The following is a 19,871-nucleotide window of genomic DNA, read 5'->3' on the forward strand; positions in this document are numbered from 1 at the left end:
GGTGGTGTCATGTCCTCACTAAATGAACCGGGATTCATGTAGCTTAACAAGCAGCTAAACTGCTATACCGGGGTCCAATAAGGGAGACCGTAGTTGAATCTGTGCTTTATTGAGCGTAGGGTATATAGATGCGTGAAACTACAAACAGAAACATATGAATACAATCAGTACTGGGTTCATAAGAATACATATATACATAACATACATGTCTGCACTACTAGCTGAGCAGGGGAGCTAACTAAGTAGGCTAATGTGAGACAGAAATTATATACAGGGAGCATGTTAGGCACCAGCGATGCTGACGCAGGGAGTAGAGGAATGAGGTGCTTCCAGTATGCAAGCAGAAGGAAAAATGGTGGACTGGAGGGAAAATGGGCTGAACTAACCATAATCCCTTGCAAACTTACTCAGAATACATTGTGAATTGGAGGGAAAGCAAATACGAAACCAAAATAGAAAAACACTGCCATTATTACTTTGGCCACTAGATGGAGCCAAAAAAAATGAACATTAAAATCTATGGAAAAACTGAGCATTATCAATATTCTCAGCAAATCACTGTATATATATTATCAAAATAGACAGTCAAAGGTCATTAATTATGTCAGAAACAGAACAGGTGGAGAAAGGCAAATGGTGGGTTACCCAATGGTGGGACCAGTTGGTGCCAACTTATTTTGACTAGATTATCCTTTTAACCAGTAGACCAGTCAAGCAGCTAATTGAATGTCATATCTGACAATATACTTGGTGCTAAAATTTAGAACCATAAGAATGAAATAACAGGGTATTTTATATTGTACGTGGGTAGCAATGGCCTTTCTGCCCATTTAGTGGCAATGTGCACATTTCCTTTTGCATTTGTTCCTTGATTTGTGGCATGATATGAATACAGTAAGTTGCACATTACCGATCTTTACATAGCGAATACACACGATAGCTGTACAAATCATTGTGCAATTAGACTCCAGAGGATCAATATTCCCCTGCAATGCATACTGTGTATTTACCAATGTGACAATTACATTTTTACTTTTTTCCAATTTTCCTTGTTTGTGTAGTTGCAATATTCATTTCTATGATTAATGCTTATAATTATTGAATCCTACCCAGCCTGCCTGGCATTATTAATACTGCTCCTATTACTGCCATCTCTAAGACTACAGAATGCATTGTATCTAACAGTACATGGGCGGTCATCTCGCAGATAGTGCCAGGTCATTTATACTCTTAGTTTGCTGTATTATTAATTCCAGCAGTGTCAATGCAAAGCAAGATAGTAATCCAAAAGTTGCAATATAAAAACATATGAGAGGGTTCTAACAGTCAACATTTGGGACCATACAGAAGCATGTAAAAGTTTGGGCACCTCCTGGTCAAAATTACTGTTATTTTGAACAGTTAAACAAGTTGAAGAAATAATCTATAAAAAGCCTAAAGTTAAAGATGACACATTTCCTTTGTATTTTAGGCCAACAAAAATATATATTTTTTCATGATTTACATTTTAAAAATAACAAAAAAGAAAATTGTCCTTCCTATGCAAATGTTTGGGCACCCTGCATGGTTAGTACCTAAATGCTTTTTGTAGCCAGACAAGAGTCTTTCAATTCTTGAATGAGAGATTTTCATCCATTCTTCCTTGGAAAATTCTTCCAGTTCTGTGAGATTCCAGGGTGGTCTTGCATGCTCTGCTATTTTGAGATCTAGCCACAGATTTTCAATAATGGGACTGTGAGGGCCATTGTAAAACCTTCAGCTTGCACCTTTTGAGGTCGTTTATTGTGGATTTTGACGTGTGTTTAGGATCATTAACCATTTGTAGAAGCCATCCTCTTTTCAACTTCAGCTTTTGTGCAGATGGAGTTATGTTTGCCTCAAGAATTTGTTGAAATTTAATTGAATCCATTCTTCCCTTTACCCGTGAAATATTCTCCTTGCCATTGGCTGTTACACAACCCCAAAGCATGATTGATCCACCCCCCATGCTTAATGGTTGGTGAGATGTTCTTTTCCTGAAATTCTGTGCCCTTTTTTCTCCATACAGTACATACCTTTGATCATTGTGGCCAAAGAGAGCTCTATTTTAACCTCATCGGTCCACAGGACTTGTCTCCAAAATGCATCAGGCTTATTTAGATGTTCTTTTGCATGATTCTGATGCTGAATTTTATGGTGAGGATGACTCTTCCATGAAGGCCATATTTGTGAAGGTGTCTCTGATCAGTAGAACAATGTACCACAACTCCAGAGTCTGCTAAATCGTTCTGAATATCTTTTGCTGTCAAGCAAGGATTCTGATTTGTCTCTTTAGCAATCGTACAAGCATCTCTCACTGAAATTTTGCTTGGTCTTCCAGACCTTATCTTGACCTCCACTGTTCTTGGTAACTGCCATTTTTTTATTACATTTCAAACTGAGAAAAGGGCATCATGAAAACGCTTTGCTATCTTCTTATATTCTTCTCCTGCTTTGTGGGTCGCCACAATTTTCATTTTCATAGTGCTAGGCAGCTGCTTAGAAGAACCCATGGCTGCAGTTTTTTGGCACAAGGCTGGAGGAAGCTGGGTATTTGTAGCTGGGAAATTTGCATCACATGGCTTTTCATAAAGATGATAGGGAACAGACCATAATCTTAACAGGTAAATTAAAGTGTGAAATATTAGTCCAAGTTATCCGAGCACACAAATCTCCAAGGATGCCAAAACTTTTGCATCCAACCAGTTTCCTTTTTGTAGTTTTTAAAATAAAGAAAAAAAAAGACAACATATTGCCTAAAATACAAATGAAATGTGTCATCTTTACCTTTAGGCCTTTTAGAGATCATTTCATTATCAACTTGCTTAATTGTTCACAATAACAGTAATTTTGGCCGAGGGGTGCCCAAACTTTTACTGTACATGCCAAAGTAGGATGGGGTGTACCAGGAAATCCAGACGCCCTGTGTACATTGCTATGTTTAGGGAGCAAGTCTTGAGGCATAGGCAGGGTAGGGAAGGAGAGGGAAATAGAAGAATAGAGAAAGCACAGGAGAAGAAGGAAAAAGGGAAGTGGTAAAAGTGGACATCGGCAGGGCACATGATAAGAGGTAAAAGGAGGAATAGACAGGGCAAAGGATAAGGGGGAATAGACATGGCACAGGAGAAGACCTGAACGAGGAATGCAACAGGGCACAGGAGAAGAGGTTATAGGGGGAATAGACAGGCATCGTAGAAAGTGTAAAGGGGGGAATAAATAGGGCACATGATAAGAGGTTAAAGGGAGAATAAACAAGGCACAGGAGAAGAGGTAAAAGGGGGAATATACATGGCACAGGATATGGGGTAAAAGGGTGAATAGACAGGGTACCAGAGAAGGGATAAAAGGGAGAATTAACAGGGCACAGAAGAAGGGGTTAAAGGGGGATAGACAGGGCATGGGAGAAGGTAAGAAAGATAGCAATTAACAAGGCACAGGAGATGAGGTTAAAAGGGGTATAGATAGGGCACAGGAGTAGAGGCATGAAAGGGAATAGACATGGCACAATAGAAGAGGTGAAAGGGGGAATAAACAGGGCCCAGGGAGGAGGTGATAGGGGGAACAGACAGGGAACAGGAAACAAGGGAAAATGGGGCATAGATAGGGTAGGAAAGAAGAGGAAAAGGGGAAAATATACGGGGCACTGGAGAAGATGGAAAAGGGGAACTGGGAGAAGTGGGCATAGGCAGGGCACAGGAGAAGAGGCAAAAGGGGGAATAGACAGCACAAAGGAAAAGAGGTGAAAGGAGGAAATAGACAGCACAGTAGAAGAGTGGAAAGAGTAGCATAAATGGGGCTCCGGTAAAAGAGAGAAAATTTAGCAGACGGGGAAACAGAAAAGAGTGGGCTTCACACAGTCTGATCAGAATGTTAAAGGGAATCTGTTACCCCATTTTTGGCCTATAAGCTGTGGCCACCGCCATCAGGGGTTTATCTACAGCATTCTGTAATGCTATAGATAAGCCCCCGTTGTAACCTGAAAGAGAAGAAAAACACGTTAGATTATACTCACCGGGGGGTGGAGTCGGGTGCGGTGGGTGTCACGGTCCGGTTCGGCGCCTCCCATCTTCATAAGATGATGTCCTCCTCCTTGCTTCTCCCTCAGCTCCGGCGGAGGCGCACTGCTCTGCCCTGTTGAGGGCAGAGTAAAGTACTGCAGTGCGCAGGCGCCAGGAAAGGTCAGAGAGGTCCGGCGCCTACGCACTGCAGTACTCTACTCTGCCCTCATCAGGGCAGATAAAGTACACGTGTGCAGGAGCCGAGGGAGAAGCAAGGAGGAGCACATCATCGTATGAAGATGGGAGGCGCCGGACCCATCGGACCGGACAGAACGCCGGGGTGAGTATAATCTAACTCTTTTTTCTTATCTTTCAGGTTACATCGGGGGCTTATCTACAGTAGCATTACAGAATGCTGTAGATAAGCCCCTAATGGTGGTGGCCGCAGCTGATAGGGCAAAAATGGGGTGACGGATCCCCTTTAAACTAAGAATCTCATATTCAGGTATATATATATTTTTGCCTAGCGGCATTAGATCATTGTATGATTTTAGGAGGTGCTGTCCTCTCTTTTTTCAGCATATAGGAAGCAGAAAAGATGTAGGCGGTGACTTGCACATAAAGGTGATGAGACACAGAAAGAAGAGTGGGCACAGAAAGCATGGAGAGGGATAAGCCAGGTGCACAACACATGGGAGTGAGAGGCAAAGATGAGACCCAGGAAAAAGTAAGGGCCAAAGACAAGAAACAGGAGAGAGAGCGGGCATAGATTTGATATGGGAGAGAGAACAAACTCTGGGCATGAGGGGACATAAACAGAACACGGAAGTGAGAGGTGGGCAAAGACAGGACACAATTAGAGGACATAGGAGGTAGAGGTGATCTCAGACAGAGGGTCAGAGAGGAAGAGCAGCACCTACACAGGACTTGGCAAATAATGCAGAGGGAGCATAGACCAGATACAGTCACAGGATGTAAGAAGGAGGAGGATGATGCATTCTGCTGAATACACACGAGTACATGGACCCTCCATATATCGGGGTCAGGACACGGGGAAAAAATATAAAACAGATGCAGATACAAATGACTTCGGCCCGGGAATGATTAGGCCGGGTTATAATCAGCGTCTCCTCTCCTTATGGCGGCTGAGCGCCTGAACTTTGCTTACTCGCAGCCTCCCCGGGTGAGGCTGCAGACAGAAGCCGTTAACATGGAGTTGGGAGCGTTGTGTGACAGCTCCCGGCGCTGCGCTGTGACCGGCCCTCTGCTTCGCTGCCTTCATAACGGCGCTGACAAATATTTAAATGAATCCAGTGACAGCGCCATGCTAATGGGAGTTTGTAGAAATGAGATGTCTTTCCATTTCAGGAGGTTCTGTGTGAATAATGAAACGTTTTCTCCGCAGCATAACCAGCAGAACTAAATAGCGCGCCTCATATGTGATAATGGAAACTTGAGTGATGACAGTTACATTGAATAAAGTCACATCTCGCTTTATCTCTATCCTGTTTTTTTTTTCTCTTTCTTTCTCCAGCGGGGTGCATTTCCAGGGTACAACCATTGGCATGGCACCAATCATGAGTATGTGCACAGCAGACAAATCAGGCGGCGTAGTTATGGTAAGTACGGAGCAACCGGCTACATTTTATATTCTTAATTTAATGGGACACTCCAGCTACATACATTTATGCTCCTTGTGTGGGAATTTTGCAAGAGGAAAGTACACTGGGGGGAAATAAGTATTTGATCCATTGCTGATTTTGTAAGTTTTCTCACTGACACAGACATGAACAGTCTATAATTTTAAGGGTAGGTTAATTTTAGCATTGAGAGATAGAATATCAAAAATAAAATCCAGAAAATCACATTTTATAAATTATATACATTTATTTGCAGTGAGAAATAAGTATTTGATCCCCTACCAATCATTAATATTTCTGGCTCCCACAGACCAGTTAGACGCTCCTAATGAACTCGTTACCTGCATTAAAGACAGCTGTCTTACATAGTCACCTTTATAAAAGACTCCTGTTCACAGAATCAATTAATCAGTCAGACTCTATCCTCTACAACATGGGCAAGAACAAAGAGCTTTCTAAGGATGTAATGGACAAGATCATAGACCTGCACAAAGCTGGAATGGGCTACAAAACCATAAGTAAGATGCTGGGTGAGAAGGAGGCAACTGTTGGTGCAACAGTAAGAAAATGGAAGAAATACAAAATGACTGTCAATCAACATCGATCTGGGGCACCATGCAAAATCTCACCTCGTGGGGTATCCTTGATCATGAGGAAGAAAACGCAATACTCATCTCCCCCATCACTTCCGTTCCAAGGCTCTCAAGTTCACGCTTGTCCCACTTGTATTCTTAGTCCCCGCTAGACATAGGAAATGCTGCTTGACCAATCACTGTTTGATGTGGTGCCCTGCCTTAGCCAGTGATTGGCTGTGCACTGTCATGGACCAGAAAACAGAGACCGGCAGGGAGCATTGTTACGGGAATGTCAGCGGATCGGTGTTGCTTTCTGGTTTTTTCAGCAGGGGTTGTTCCACTCTGAGCAGTTAAAAAAACAGATCTGCTGAAAAACCCTTTGTGGAGGAAGATCCTGGCAGGGCTGTGCCTAAACTATGAATATTTCAATGTGAAGCGAAAAAAGAAGAAATATGCAGCACTCACCGATATAGCTGAAAATCTGTGCGTCTTTATTTCACATAAATTCCATCAATAGATGTGTGGACATGCAGGACGTTAGAGGAATGCTAGGGGAGGGAGGTGCCGGACAACGGCCGTTTCGCGATTACTCGCTTCTACGGGTCAGGGACATATTCATGTTTTTTCATGCAAGCACCTCCATTTTTTGACTGAATTATATGCCGCAATACTTCATATAAATAGCTCCGTCAGGTAATGTGGTGATTTCTGTGCCTAAACTATGTAAAGACTCATCTGTCCTTGCTCTTGTGGTTTTCTTTACTCATGGGCTTGGATTAGCTATGTTGTCTGGGGCTGAATTTAGGGTGTCTGGTCTAGAGTCCAGATTTATTCAGGGGGTTCTGTTTAAAGTTTGGAGGCCTTTATTTATTTTGGGGTGTGATAAAGGGGCTCAAACTATAGGATGTGAGCGTGTCCTAAGTACGGTAAATAGGAGGGGCATATGTTGAAAATAATCATATGGCTAAAAATGGAGATTTAAAAGAAAACTACCGCTATCCCCAGAATAAAGCGGTATGCTGTGCTTAGACTGTTGCCTGTCACTGATATTCGGCGCCATAGCATACTAACTGATTGGTAATTTTAGATTTTTGCAGAAAGTTGCTAAACAATTATCTATGATGGATCCACATAGCCGTAAACCATCAAGTCATATTTAACGTGCTAAAAATATCTAATGTAAATTAATAGGAAATGTCAAAATATTCGGTGTGACTTCACAAGCTCAGTGATTCACAGATATTAATGAAGAGCCCAGGCCTCTCTGCATCTACCACCATCCATGATACCGTGCAGCAATTACACGGTGCTAATAACAGCATCTCACGTTGTTTAACCCGTTCAGTGACCACGGCGTCCAAAATTACAGCAAAAAGGAAAGGTTGTTGAGCAATCGTATCCAACGCTGGTAATCACCTTGAGACTATTGGGGCAGAAAGGTGCAAATATGTCATCAGCTCTGTCTGTGTGTGTGTTAAATGAAGCATCTCTTCTCTGGGAAAAGTCATCAGGATCTAGTCATTCACATAGAAGAGTGAGGGAATGATTGCTATGTGTTGATTATAACAATTGTTGGAGACAGCTCGGCTAAATAATCAGGAAACTACGCAAACTTGGCCAAAGGAGATGATAAGGAGAAGCTTCATGGTATCCTAATGCTTACTTGTCGGGAACCTGGAAGGGGCATTTTCTCAAAAATGTCTATTTACGTGTTGGTAGGAAAGGTAAAAAGAAACTCTGGTTAGTGTAGAGGAGTGGTTCTCACCCTGGTCCTTAAAAGAGTGGGCTCATGCTGCCGTTCCACTCTTGGCAACTTCCTGCTATAGGAAGGGTTTTCCCATCTTGTTTCTAGAATATGCCATCGTTATTCAAGCTCTAGGAGCCCCATCGTTCCTGACAGTTTTCCTCTGATCAGTGGTCGACCTACCCATTGTGCAGGAAAATGCAGTGTGCACAGCCAGGTGGCTCAGCAGGAAACGTTAGTGGATCGCCCTCCCAGGGCTGTGGGGTACTCGGTACAGGGCCGGTATCAGCGGGATGTGTCGCAGCAGCGGGGACCCGGTTCGTGGCCCTGGGCACCCAAGTAATGGGGGGAATGTAAAGATTTGAATGAATAGTTCGTGACACCACCTGTGGTGTTCGGCAAGTGAGATGTTAGGCCGACGCTGCATGCAGATCCTCTGGGGCTGGTGGTGTGTTGCAGCCAAGATGGTGAAGCTCCCCACAGGTGGAGCTGTAGCCCCAGGGCAGTGTAGATGTGGGGGAAGAGGAGAGGCACAAGCGGTGTAGAAGCTGGTACCCAGATGTAGCGGGGCTGGATGCGTTGGCGCAAGAATGAATGGAGGACACCAGGGCTTGCAGTTCCAAAGCATTACTCACAGTCTGTAGTACACACAGGTGCCTGCCTCCGTGCCGTTTCCTCCGGGTCAGGGACTCAGTCAACCTCCAGGCAAGATGGAATGCTCCCTTCCAACGCTCCGCCAATATGTGCCTTTCTGAACGTCTCCTCTATAGCGCCTTTAAGTGTGAAGTACTCCCAGTACTGAGTTACACTGGAGTGCCTCCTGACAGATGTTCCCAAGAACTCTACTTGTACGGCAGACAGCTGTAGCCTGCTTCGGGGATGCCCTACTCCTGAGTCCCGGCTCACTATCCAAGTTGCTGTTGTGCCCCAAGTCTTAGATGGGAGTAGTGCATTTACAGCCCACTACTCCACCGGTGTCTGCTGCAGAACCATTAGTGTCCATACAACCTCGGGGACCAGGCCCCAGCCTTGCGCTTAGAACTTCTAGGCAGGGTTCTTCCTCTAACCCACGTCCTCTCTGTTCCCTTTTACTCCTTCGTTCCGTTCTAATCTCTCTCTTTTATGGAAGATCAGGTCTCAGTTCAATGTCTTTCTCCTTCTTTCCTTTCCCGTGCCAGCAGACCCAGGTCACTCAGGTCTGCTGCAGCACCTCCTTCCTCCATCCCTCTCTCAGGGATCTTCTTTCCTCACTCCTCTCTGAGTGGCTTCCTCTCCCAGACTGACCTACTGACTGACTGAAATTCTAAACCTTCCCACTCTAAAATCTTAAGTCAAAAGTGCAATTTTCAATACAATACGTAATTGAAAGTGCTATTGTCTGTTACACACTATCACTTCAGTATTCTTCATCTTTAGTGCACATTTTCTACTTTCTTTTAACTCTGAGTGACAACCGTGGTGCCTGGTTCATCACCTACATTTTCAATTCTTTATTTTTTATTCAAGTCTCTCATCTCTCTACCAAAACATTCCTAATTCTATATAAAAGCCATTTCCTAGTTACCAATACTCTTATAAGACAAATCATTAACAAATACTTCACATTAAAACTTTCAACAATTCTTGTAAGTGCTGGACACCGCTCTCAGCCGGGATCTCTTGCAGTGTCCTTTGATCGGAGTCATACTCCAGATGAGGTAGACCTTATCTTCGAAAAGTGTCCATGTAAAACCAAGAGAGGGCACCTAAAGAGGTGCAACTATTTACAATAGCAGTTCTGGACCATTCAGCGTTCATTATCTCTGTAGTTCAAATGGAAAGGCTACCAACACAACTGGGCAACACTGGAAAAACAAACAAAACTAAACCATGATGGTCAAAAATAGAACAAAAGGCATAACGGTGCAAATAAACCCTCCTGGATAACAAGAGTTGCTGTTTTTTTGGGGTTTTTTTGTTTTTTTTTTAGAAACTTCTTGACTAGTGGTTGTTGCTCCCTCCTGGGGTTTCTGGACTGGAACCGCTACCAGATGAGAGAAGCGCATTGGCAGTCCTCAGGTATTCTTCCTCCAGTGGGGTGAAACGTGCGGCTTTCCGTGTTATGATTGAGTCACCAAGGAGGAAAAACAAAATACAAGCTCAGCCCAGAAAATCAGAGAGTTTGGAAACTAGCGCCTTGCAGACCCCCTAATCCTATCACACAACTAGCACTAGCCATGGAGTGTTCCTACGGTGATCCTAGACACCTCATCACAGCCGGAGATCTAAATAAGCCTAAAGAGAGAAAAGAGAAAAACTGACTGCCCCAGAGCAGACCCCAAAGCAATAGGCAGCCCCCAACATATATTGAGGGTGAAACAAGATGAAAACACTAACACAGATAGAAAGATAGGTTGAGCAAACAATGGGGCCCAAGCTAACTAAAAAGGACAGGACAGAAAAGCTGCTGTCTGCAATCCGAGAAAACCCTGCTAAAAATATTACCAACACAACTGATAAGCAAAAAGGACCCTGAGGTCACTTGACTTCAAACCTTATATCATCACTCAGAATATTCTGAAAGCAAAGCAAAAGAGAACACTGATCAAGGACTAAGAATCCAGCACACCCCCGGCCGGGGATGGCTGAACTAAAAAAACAAGGTAAACAAAACCAAAACTAATAAGTTCAATAGCAGAGCAAAAACTTATCTTTGGGAAGCAGGAATCAGACTGGTCTCCAAGAATCCAGCAGAGAAATAACCAGCCACTCAGAAGGGCGTCGGCCGCCTTATATCCAGTCTGAAGTTCCTGTTACCCAGTCACAATCCACCTGATCAGGTGTTTGGTTTCTTTCATCCAAATCAGCCTCACTACCTTCCTTCACCAGAAGAGGGAGATCGTCGGACACAAAAGGTGAATGAACAGATGAGCTCACAACATTTCCGTACCTTTGGCTGTGGGACTGGTACGGCTCAAGCTTGGCGCATGGGGGCAGTGGGCAGTCTCTGCCTGTACACCTTGATGAGATCCTCCGGGACTCGCCTAATGTTCATAGCATACCAGCCTCTCAGACCTTCGTGTCTGGTGAAGGTCACATGATCTCCCGGGCACAGGTTTCTGGCAGGGTGTCCTTTTCTCAAATGAGGTTCTACGTCTCTCCAGTTGAAAAACAGATCGGAGATTCGCCTAGGGTCATGGATAAAGCCGAACCCCCTCTCATGATTCACATTCAGGACGTGGCCCCAAACTGCCGCATCTCTGGGACCGTAGTGACCGGCTCTGACCTGTTCCTTCCGGTCCAAATCTGGACCTAGTACCGCTAGCCGGCGCTGCGCCCTCTCCCGGTGTTCAGCTGCCAGTTGCCGGATGGTAGCTTGACAACTAGCCCAGTTCTCATCATCCTCCTGTTCCTCCCAGGACCGATCCATGCTGGTTTTGTACCGCGGCACCACCGTCAGGGGTTCCGGCGTTTCCCCCCCGGGGACAGGCATCCCGGTCCCAGACCAGATCTAGCACGACCTGGCCAGTCGCTGCGACCGCGGTACACCCCAGGGCCTTCCCAGGTGTAGGGGCATCAGGACGTACCTGGAGCCTCCTGGCGGTGTGGTCTCTGCTCCGGTGCAGGCGTAGTGGCGGTGGGTGCTGCCCGGTGCGACACCGGGGACGGCGGTGGAGCTAACGGCGGCTCCGGGTCCGCGGGGGTCTCTCTAGGGACCTGCGCGGCTGCGTCAGGTCCAGACGGGGGCTTCTCTTCCTCCACTTCAGCTCCCTGTGCTGTGTACAACTCCTCCGGTAGTAGCGGCAGGGAGGGAACAAGGTATGCTGCCGGTGGCATGGCAGCGGTCGCAGGCTCCACAGGGTCTGCCTGGAAGGTCCGGTGCAGCAGCGGCGGGTACCGGTGTCGCGGGTACCGCAGGTGTAGGCCCCTCCTGGGCACGCTGCAGATTCAATGTCCATAGCGCTTCCTGCCTCAGTTGCAGGCGGATCGTCAGCTGGGCAATTTCGTCCTCCAACTGCTGGCGGGTCATCCTAGAAGCCGGGTCTGAGTCTTCAGCCATGGCGCTGGGGAGATCCACCTCCCCGCGCTCCGCAGGCCCCTTCCCTCTTCTTCCATCATGGCGTTCTGGCATCGTTCTTCCTGTCTCGGCCCTTTTCCCGCCACTGGATTCTGCCCCTCCTTCTTGGGGCGGCGTCTTCTTCCAGTACCTCCATACCCAGCCAGTATACGAACCCTTCGGGGGGTGGGCCATGTTGCTGTCACATAGCAATTCAGGCAGGGGAGGCCCAAGACTGTTCGCGGTCTTTTCCTAGGACCCCCCATATCGTCACGCCCTTCTTCTCCGCGCCAGTGGCCATTTTTAATGTTGATTTTACAGTCTATTAAATTGGGTCTTCTGCACATTCTCAAAAGTTTTAAGTCCAACAAATCTTAGGCACACAGAACCCGATGGCATCGGGTCTCGTCATCCTGTTCGTGGCTCCAAGTTGGATCGCCCTCCCAGGGCTGTGGTGTACTCGGTACCGGGCCGGTATCAGCGGGATGTGTCACAGCAGCGGGGACCCGGTCCGTGGCCCTGGGCGCCCAAGTAATGGGGGAATGTAATGATTTGAATGAATAGTTCGTGACGCCACCTGTAGTGTTCGGCAAGTGAGATGTTAGGCCGACGCTGCATGCAGATCCTCTGGGGCTGGTGGTGTGTTGCAGCCAAGATGGTGAAGCTCCCCACAGGTGGAGCTGTAGCCCCAGGGCAGTGTAGATGTGGGAGAAGAGGAGAGGCACAAGCGGTGTAGAAGCTGGTACCTCGATGTAGAGGAGCTGGATGCGTTGGCGCAAGAATGAATGGAGGACACCAGGGCTTGCAGTTCCAAAGCTTTACTCACAGTCTGTAGTACACACAGGTGCCTGCCTCCGTGCCGTGTCCTCCGGGTCAGGGACTCAGTCAACCTCCAGGCAAGATGGAATGCTCTCTTCCAACGCTCCGCCAACATGTGCCTTTCTGAACGTCTCCTCAATAGCGCCTTTAAGTGTGAAGTACTCCCAGTACTGAGATACACTGGAGTGCCTCCTGACAGATGTTCCCAAGAACTCTACTTGTATGGCAGAGAGCTGTAGCCTGCTTCGGGGATGCCCTACTCCTGAGTCCCGGCTCACTATCCAAGTTGCTGTTGTGCCCCCAAGTCTTAGATGGGAGTAGTGCATTTACAGCCCACTACTCCACCGGTGTCTGCTGCAGAACCATTACTGTCCATACAACCTTGGGGACCGGGCCCCGGCCTTGCGCTTAGAACTTCTAGGCAGGGTTCTTCCTCTAACCCACGTCCTCTCTGTTCCCTTTTACTCCTTCGTTCTGTTCTAATCTCTCTCTCTTATGGAAGATCAGGTCACTCAGGTCTGCTGCAGCACCTCCTTCCTCCATCCCTCTCTCAGGGATCTTCTTTCCTCACTCCTCTCTGAGTGGCTTCCTCTCCCAGACTGACCTACTGACTGACTGAAATTCTAAACCTTCCCACTCTTTTATGTATTCTCAACTCCACCCGCCTCCAAGCACATTTCGTGTTACAAGCAGGGAGCCACCAAAGGTGCTCTGCTACTCTCTAAGCAAGGAGCCGCAATGTGGCTTTGCAGAACTACTCTGTTGTGTGGGGTGCGAGTGTTGGAGCGTGGTCAGGAGCCTCCAACTTACCTGGATGGTGGGGCACCACATCTCAGGAGGAGGTGCAGTACCTCTGTGGCGACTGAGCCTCAGGGGCGCCACACTAGTAAGGGGTGCACCACTAAATCGGCACTGTGTTCCCCATTATTCTCTGGATTGGCGGGGATCAAAAAATACAGACCCTACTTTTCAAGAAGTCATGGCATTTACTATATTAGGGGTGGACACCGATATAAGAGGGGCTCCTGTGCAAGACCAGTATATGGGCCCTTTGATAGGGAGTGGTTCTGTGCCTTCATGGGAACATATAATTGGTCCAAGTTTATCAAGAATCACTGAAGAGGAGAAATCAAGGATAAAGATTTAGGAAGCACGACGTTGATGAAAAATATCTTTTTCAATGTTTGTTAATACTTTCTGCTCCTTCCTGGTGAGAATTTGTAAGTCAATTGTGGCTCATTGGAAGGTCATTACTGGTCTGTAATATGGATATCATGTGTGTGTAAATCAGCTGTAACCTAACCAAGAGTATGCGTATTGTAGTGACAGCCCAAGTGACCCTTGGAAAAAGGAGCCTTGGTTGGGTCATCTCTTTTGCTTATGGGTGGAAAGAACCTGTACAGTTCCTCCTGTGTCTCCCTCAAGAAGAGTTTTATTTTGGGCAAACAATTGGGCGGAAAATTGTAAAAGTGGAAATGATTTGTAGGATATTAAGTCATTTCAATCCTGGCACCATAATGGAAGCCCACTGTAATTTTTTCCAATGAGGCCTCATCTCTTCTAGGTAGCCCTCCAAAAATTATTGAAGCATAAGTTCTGTTTCAAACACTGTTCATTATTTTTATGGGCCACGTTAGAGTTTTGGGAGAATTGGCAGGCTGACTCAACAATAGTTAGACTTGAACTAATATGACCAGATATTTAGGACCAGTTTTAGACAAAGTGAGACCTCTTGCAAAAGTTTAAATTAGGCCCCTACTGCTCACATATTGCACCATCACGCTGAAACATTTTGGTTGCATTTACTTGTGCTAAGTTCAGACCATTAAATGAGCATAATCGACAATATTGAAGTTGTTTGGCGCTTGTTTCCTGGCCTCTTTACACCAGCTAAGGAAGAATAATGGGGACAGAACAGTCACTAATACATCAATCTGTCCCCATACAGTATCATGTTATCAGCAGCACATCTACAATTTACATAGGGCGGTGTGCTGATGAAAACAATGAGTTTTGTTCGACCTTAAGCAATCCCATCACCCAATGAATAACCCATTTTGCTCTTTTGTTGGGCAATTGCTGACATTTTACACCTGTTATTATTTAGTTTTAAAGCACCATTGATTCCTTCATTCCATGGTGCTGCACACGAGAAGTGACATACAAATATAAAAAATATAAAATACGGTAAACAAACTAACAATGACAGACTTGTACAGTAAGGAGAGATCCTGCCTTGTGGACTTAGAGTCTACAGGATAATGGGGAAACAGACTGTAGAATTATAGAATCATAGAATCGTAGAGTTGGAAGGGACCTCCTGGGCCATCGGGTCCAACCCCCTGCTCAAAGCAGGATTCGCTAAATCATCCCAGTCAGATGTCTGTCCAGCCTCTGTTTGAAGACTTCCATTGAAGGAGAACTCACCACTTCTCGTGGCAGCCTGTTCCACTCATTGATCACTCTAACTGTCAAAAAGTTTTTTCTAATATCTAATCTGTGTCTCTTCCCATTCAGTTTCATCCCATTGCTTCTAGTCTTTCCTTGTGCAAATGAGAATAAAGTTGATCCTTCTACAATGTGACAGCCCTTTAGATATTTGTAGACAGCTATTAAGTCTCCTCTCAGTCTTCTCTTTTGCAAACTAAACATTCCCAAATCCTGCAACCTTTCCTCATAAGACAGGGTTTGCAGACCGGTCACCATTCTGGTCGCTCTTTTCTGAACTTGCTCCAGTTTGTTGATGTCTTTTTTAAAATGTGGTGCCCAAAACTGGACACAATATTCCAGATGAGGTCTGACCAAAGAGGAGTAGAGGGAAATAATGACTTCACGTGATCTAGACTGTATGCTTCTGTTAATACATCCTAGAATTGCATTTGCCTTTTTTGCTGCTGCATCACACTGTTGACTCATATTCAGTCTGTGATCTATTAGTATACCCAAGTCTTTTTCACATGTGCTGTCACTTAGCCCTATTCCTCCCATTCTATATATGCTTTTTTCATTTTTATTGCCCAGATGTAGTACTTTGCATTTCTCCCTGTTAAAAACCATTCTGTTAGTTGCTGCCCACTTCTCCAGTTGATTTAAATCTTTTTGAATCCTCTCTCTCTTCTCTAGTATTAGCTATCCCTCCTAGCTTTGTGTCATCAGCAAATTTAATCAGTTTACCCTCAATTCCTTCATCTAAATCGTTGATAAAGATGTTGAACAATACAGGGCCCAGGACAGAGCCCTGTGGTACCCCACTTGAGACATTCTTCCAACTGGATGTGCAGCCATTTACGACCACTCTTTGGGTCCGATCACTAAGCCAGTTATGAATCCACCTAACAGTTGCCTTGTCCATTCCATACTTAGTCATTTTTTCAATAAGGATTGTATGAGAGACTTTGTCAAATGCTTTGCTGAAGTCAAGATATACTATATCTACAGCATTTCCTTGATCCACCCAATCAGTGATACCGTCATAGAAGGAAATTAAGTTAGTCTGACATGACTTATTAGTTAGAAACCCATGCTAACTCTGTTTAATCACTTCATTCTTATCCAGGTATTGACATACATGTTGTTTAATAATTTGTTCAAAGATCTTTCCTGGTATAGAAGTCAGACTCACCGGCCTATAGTTGCCTGGGTCCACCTTCTTCCCCTTTTTGAAGATAGGAACAACATTTGCTCTTCTCCGGTCTTCTGGCACTTCTCCTGTTCTCCAAGAATTTTCAAAGATTATGGAGAGGGGTTCAAAAATTTCTTCTGCTATCTCCTTCAGTACTCTGGGGTGTAATTCATCTGGACCTGGAGACTTGAATTCATTTAGGTTAGCTAAGTGTTTCCTCACTATCTTTCTGTTTATAGATATCCTGGATTCTTCTATTCCCTTAATAGGACAGTGAATAACAGTTGATGTTGCATTTCCTTTCTGAGAGAAAACAGATGCACCCTGTAGGGTAGGAGGGTGCGGCAGCTCCGGTAATGGTGGTGAGGTGGCAGCAGGGTCATTGCAGGCTGTAAGTTTTCTTGAAGAGGTGGGTTTTTAAGTTCTGTTTAGAAAGTTCCGAGTGTGGCGGATAATCAGATCTGTTGAAGCACAGGATTCCAGAGGATAGGGAATGCTTTGAAGAAGTCTTGTAGGCGATTGGGCGAGCAATGTAGGAGGAGGTCTTGGGAGGACCGGAAGTTGCATGTTGGAAGATATTGGGAAATTAGTTCGGAGATATAAGTAGGAGATGGGTAGATCAGTGTTAGCAGTTTGAACTGGATACGTTAGGGAGTTGGGAGCCAATGAAGGGACTTGCCGTGTGGAAAAGCAGAGGAATTGCTTGGAAAGAAGTGGATTAGTCGGGCTGTACAATTAAGGATGGAGTGGTGCGAGACTGTTAGAAGGGAAGACACAGAGCAGGAATGTAGATGAGGCAGGAGATGATGAGAGCATGCACTAACATTTTAATAGATATGTTTGAGTTGGAAGCAACAGGAGGAGGCAAGAGCTTGGATGTGCGGTATGAAGAACAAGGCATAGTCAAGGGTTATTTGTAGCAGCGGACTTCAGTTACTGCAGAGAGCATGGTGTCATTAATTGTGATAGATAGATCGGGTAGGTTGGTTAGTTAGGTGAGAGAGTAAAGATGATGAGTTCAGTTTTGTCCATATTGAGTTTTAGGAAGTGAGAAGAACCTATGAACTCTCGTCTATACTGACAGTGTTTATAAATGTGGATGCTACATACACACCATATGTGACACACACATTGTATGTTATACCTAGATACTGTATGTATACACACACATCACACACACGCATCTATACAAGGAGTAAACACACACACATAAATATATATATGTATGTATACACAGAGCACATACACACATTTATACAAAGCACTTACATAGATATACTGTATATATCTTCATTTATATATACAGTTCATACCACCAAGAGTCCATACATTCTAGGCTAAATCCCACGCACATAGACCTACAGACAGAGACACATACACGTCCATTCACAGGTTTGGGTTGTCTGTGTCATACAGGTATGGGTCCTCCAGAGAGAGACGCTCTTTTGAATCCCTTATACTCTGACCAACAGATGAGTACTCTGAACACAGGACTCCCTATATTAAGAATTACTTTACAATGTTTAATAAAATAGGATTTGTAAACTGAAGAGTCAGTAAGAATGTTTTCATAGGATCATCTACTTAAATTAAGTTGCATTTGAATTATTAAGCACCATCCTGGTGTTCCAAAATCTCTACGACAACACTTCCTGTCTCGTGTTGTTGTGCTGTCACTAGGGTGGTCACTAGTGGAAATATTGAATTCAATGCCTTGTACGTCCTGCCCGATAACTGTACACATTTAGAAATGAAGGAGGTGCCCTTACCCTAATTACATAATATAGATATGATTAATATGATTATATTTTGAGTTTTTTTAGTAAAGTCATAATGAACATCCGAAGATTAAACGGACTGCTATTATATGGCTATTACAGTACAAGGATTTTAACTCCTTCAACCCTCTCGATTTTCTCCCCCCCCCCCATCTTCCAAGAGTCATAACTTTTTTATTTTTCTTTCTACATAGCCATATGAGGGCTTGTTTGTTTTTTTTGTGGGACAAGTTGTGCTTTTGAATGACTCCATTCATTCTTCCACATATTGTACTGAAAAACGGGAAAAAAAATTCCAAGTGCGGTGAAATTGAAAAAAGACTGCAATTGCACAATTGTTTTTTGCCATTTTCTGTGACAGGTAATGTTTTAATTTCTTGAGTTATGGGGCTATGTCAGGACTTATGTTTTGAGCTCAGATCTGGCGTTTTTACTCCTATCATTTTGGGATAGATGCTATGTGTTGATCTACCCTTATTGCATTTAATTGCAATGTTGGGGCGGGCAAAAAAATAATAATTCTGGCATTTTGTTTGTTTTTTTTACTTGTTACACTGTTTACTGATCAGATTAATTTAGGTTATATTTGATATATCAGACTTTTACGAATGCATCGATTACAAATGCGTATTTTTAAAAAAATTGTTTTACTTGTTTCAATGGCAGGGCCGGCCCGAGAGATTACGGCGCCCTAGGCGAAACTATTTTGTTGCGTCCCTACTATTCTTGGCAGTAGATGAAAACTTGGGATATAAATTTAGGAGCAAAATAAACCACAACAACAATGATTAATTAACTCTCTCCTAACTCTTTAATCTTCTGAGAAGTTGTATAGGACAAATATATACAAAGTAATCAATAACACAAAACAAAAACGACCATAGGTAATTAAAATTTTTGTTTCCTTGCCTTTTTTTTGAAAAGGATGACCCTAAGTCACCGAGATTAATTTGTTTAGCAACTTCATATTCTATCGAAATTGTTGCCAACCCAACCAACCTCTCTTGCGTCATATTTGCCCTTAAATATGTACACTTTTCTTTCCATCCCTAAAACTTTTTGCCTTTTGAAAAGATTTTTTATAATTTTTTCTATTTTTTCTCTGGCGCCCCCTTTGGGTCGGCGCCCTAGGGGCCGCCTAGTTCGCCTATACGTTCGGGCCGGCCCTGTTCAATGCTATTATCAGTGTAGCTTCTGCTGTAGCATATGCCAGCCAAGAGTGTGGGAACCCTGGGCAATGGCCCAGTGTTCTTCCCCCTAACACCAGCCCTGCAGATGTTAAATAACCTAACCGCTAGAACGACATGTAAATTGTCTTTGCTTTACAGGACCATTCAGACAACCCACTCGGAGGGGCTGTCACCCTCGCTCACGAGATTGGCCACAATTTTGGGATGAACCATGATACACTGGAACGAGGATGCAATTGCAAAGGATATGACAAAGGAGGCTGCATCATGACGCCATCCACTGCGTGAGTGATTACATACAATGTCTGGATATAAATTATTTCTTGCCGGGGGTGGGATTCAGGTGATTCGAATTGAATATGGAAACCATAAGGTCTAAGCTACGCCATATACATTTTTGCTTTGCTCTAGGACCAGAACTACATTCATAATTCTGCATGCTTCAGAGCTG

At 44.5% G+C, this 19,871-nt stretch overlaps 1 protein-coding gene across 1 annotated transcript in view; it reads left to right on the forward strand.

Moving 5' to 3' along the window:
• The window catches only part of ADAM12 (ADAM metallopeptidase domain 12), a 771,113-nt gene that overhangs the window by 517,568 nt on the left and 233,674 nt on the right, over window positions 1-19,871 (forward strand). Inside the window, exons 10-11 of the mRNA XM_073552776.1 lie at window positions 5,551-5,635; window positions 19,559-19,704. Coding sequence (XP_073408877.1) covers window positions 5,551-5,635; window positions 19,559-19,704 — 231 coding nt within the window. The remainder of the gene's footprint in view (window positions 1-5,550; window positions 5,636-19,558; window positions 19,705-19,871) is intronic.

The sequence above is a fragment of the Dendrobates tinctorius genome, unplaced genomic scaffold (genome assembly GCF_039654945.1).
Source record: "Dendrobates tinctorius isolate UK_male_01 unplaced genomic scaffold, ASM3965494v1 ptg000196l, whole genome shotgun sequence".
In the NCBI taxonomy this organism is placed as follows: domain Eukaryota; kingdom Metazoa; phylum Chordata; class Amphibia; order Anura; family Dendrobatidae; genus Dendrobates; species Dendrobates tinctorius.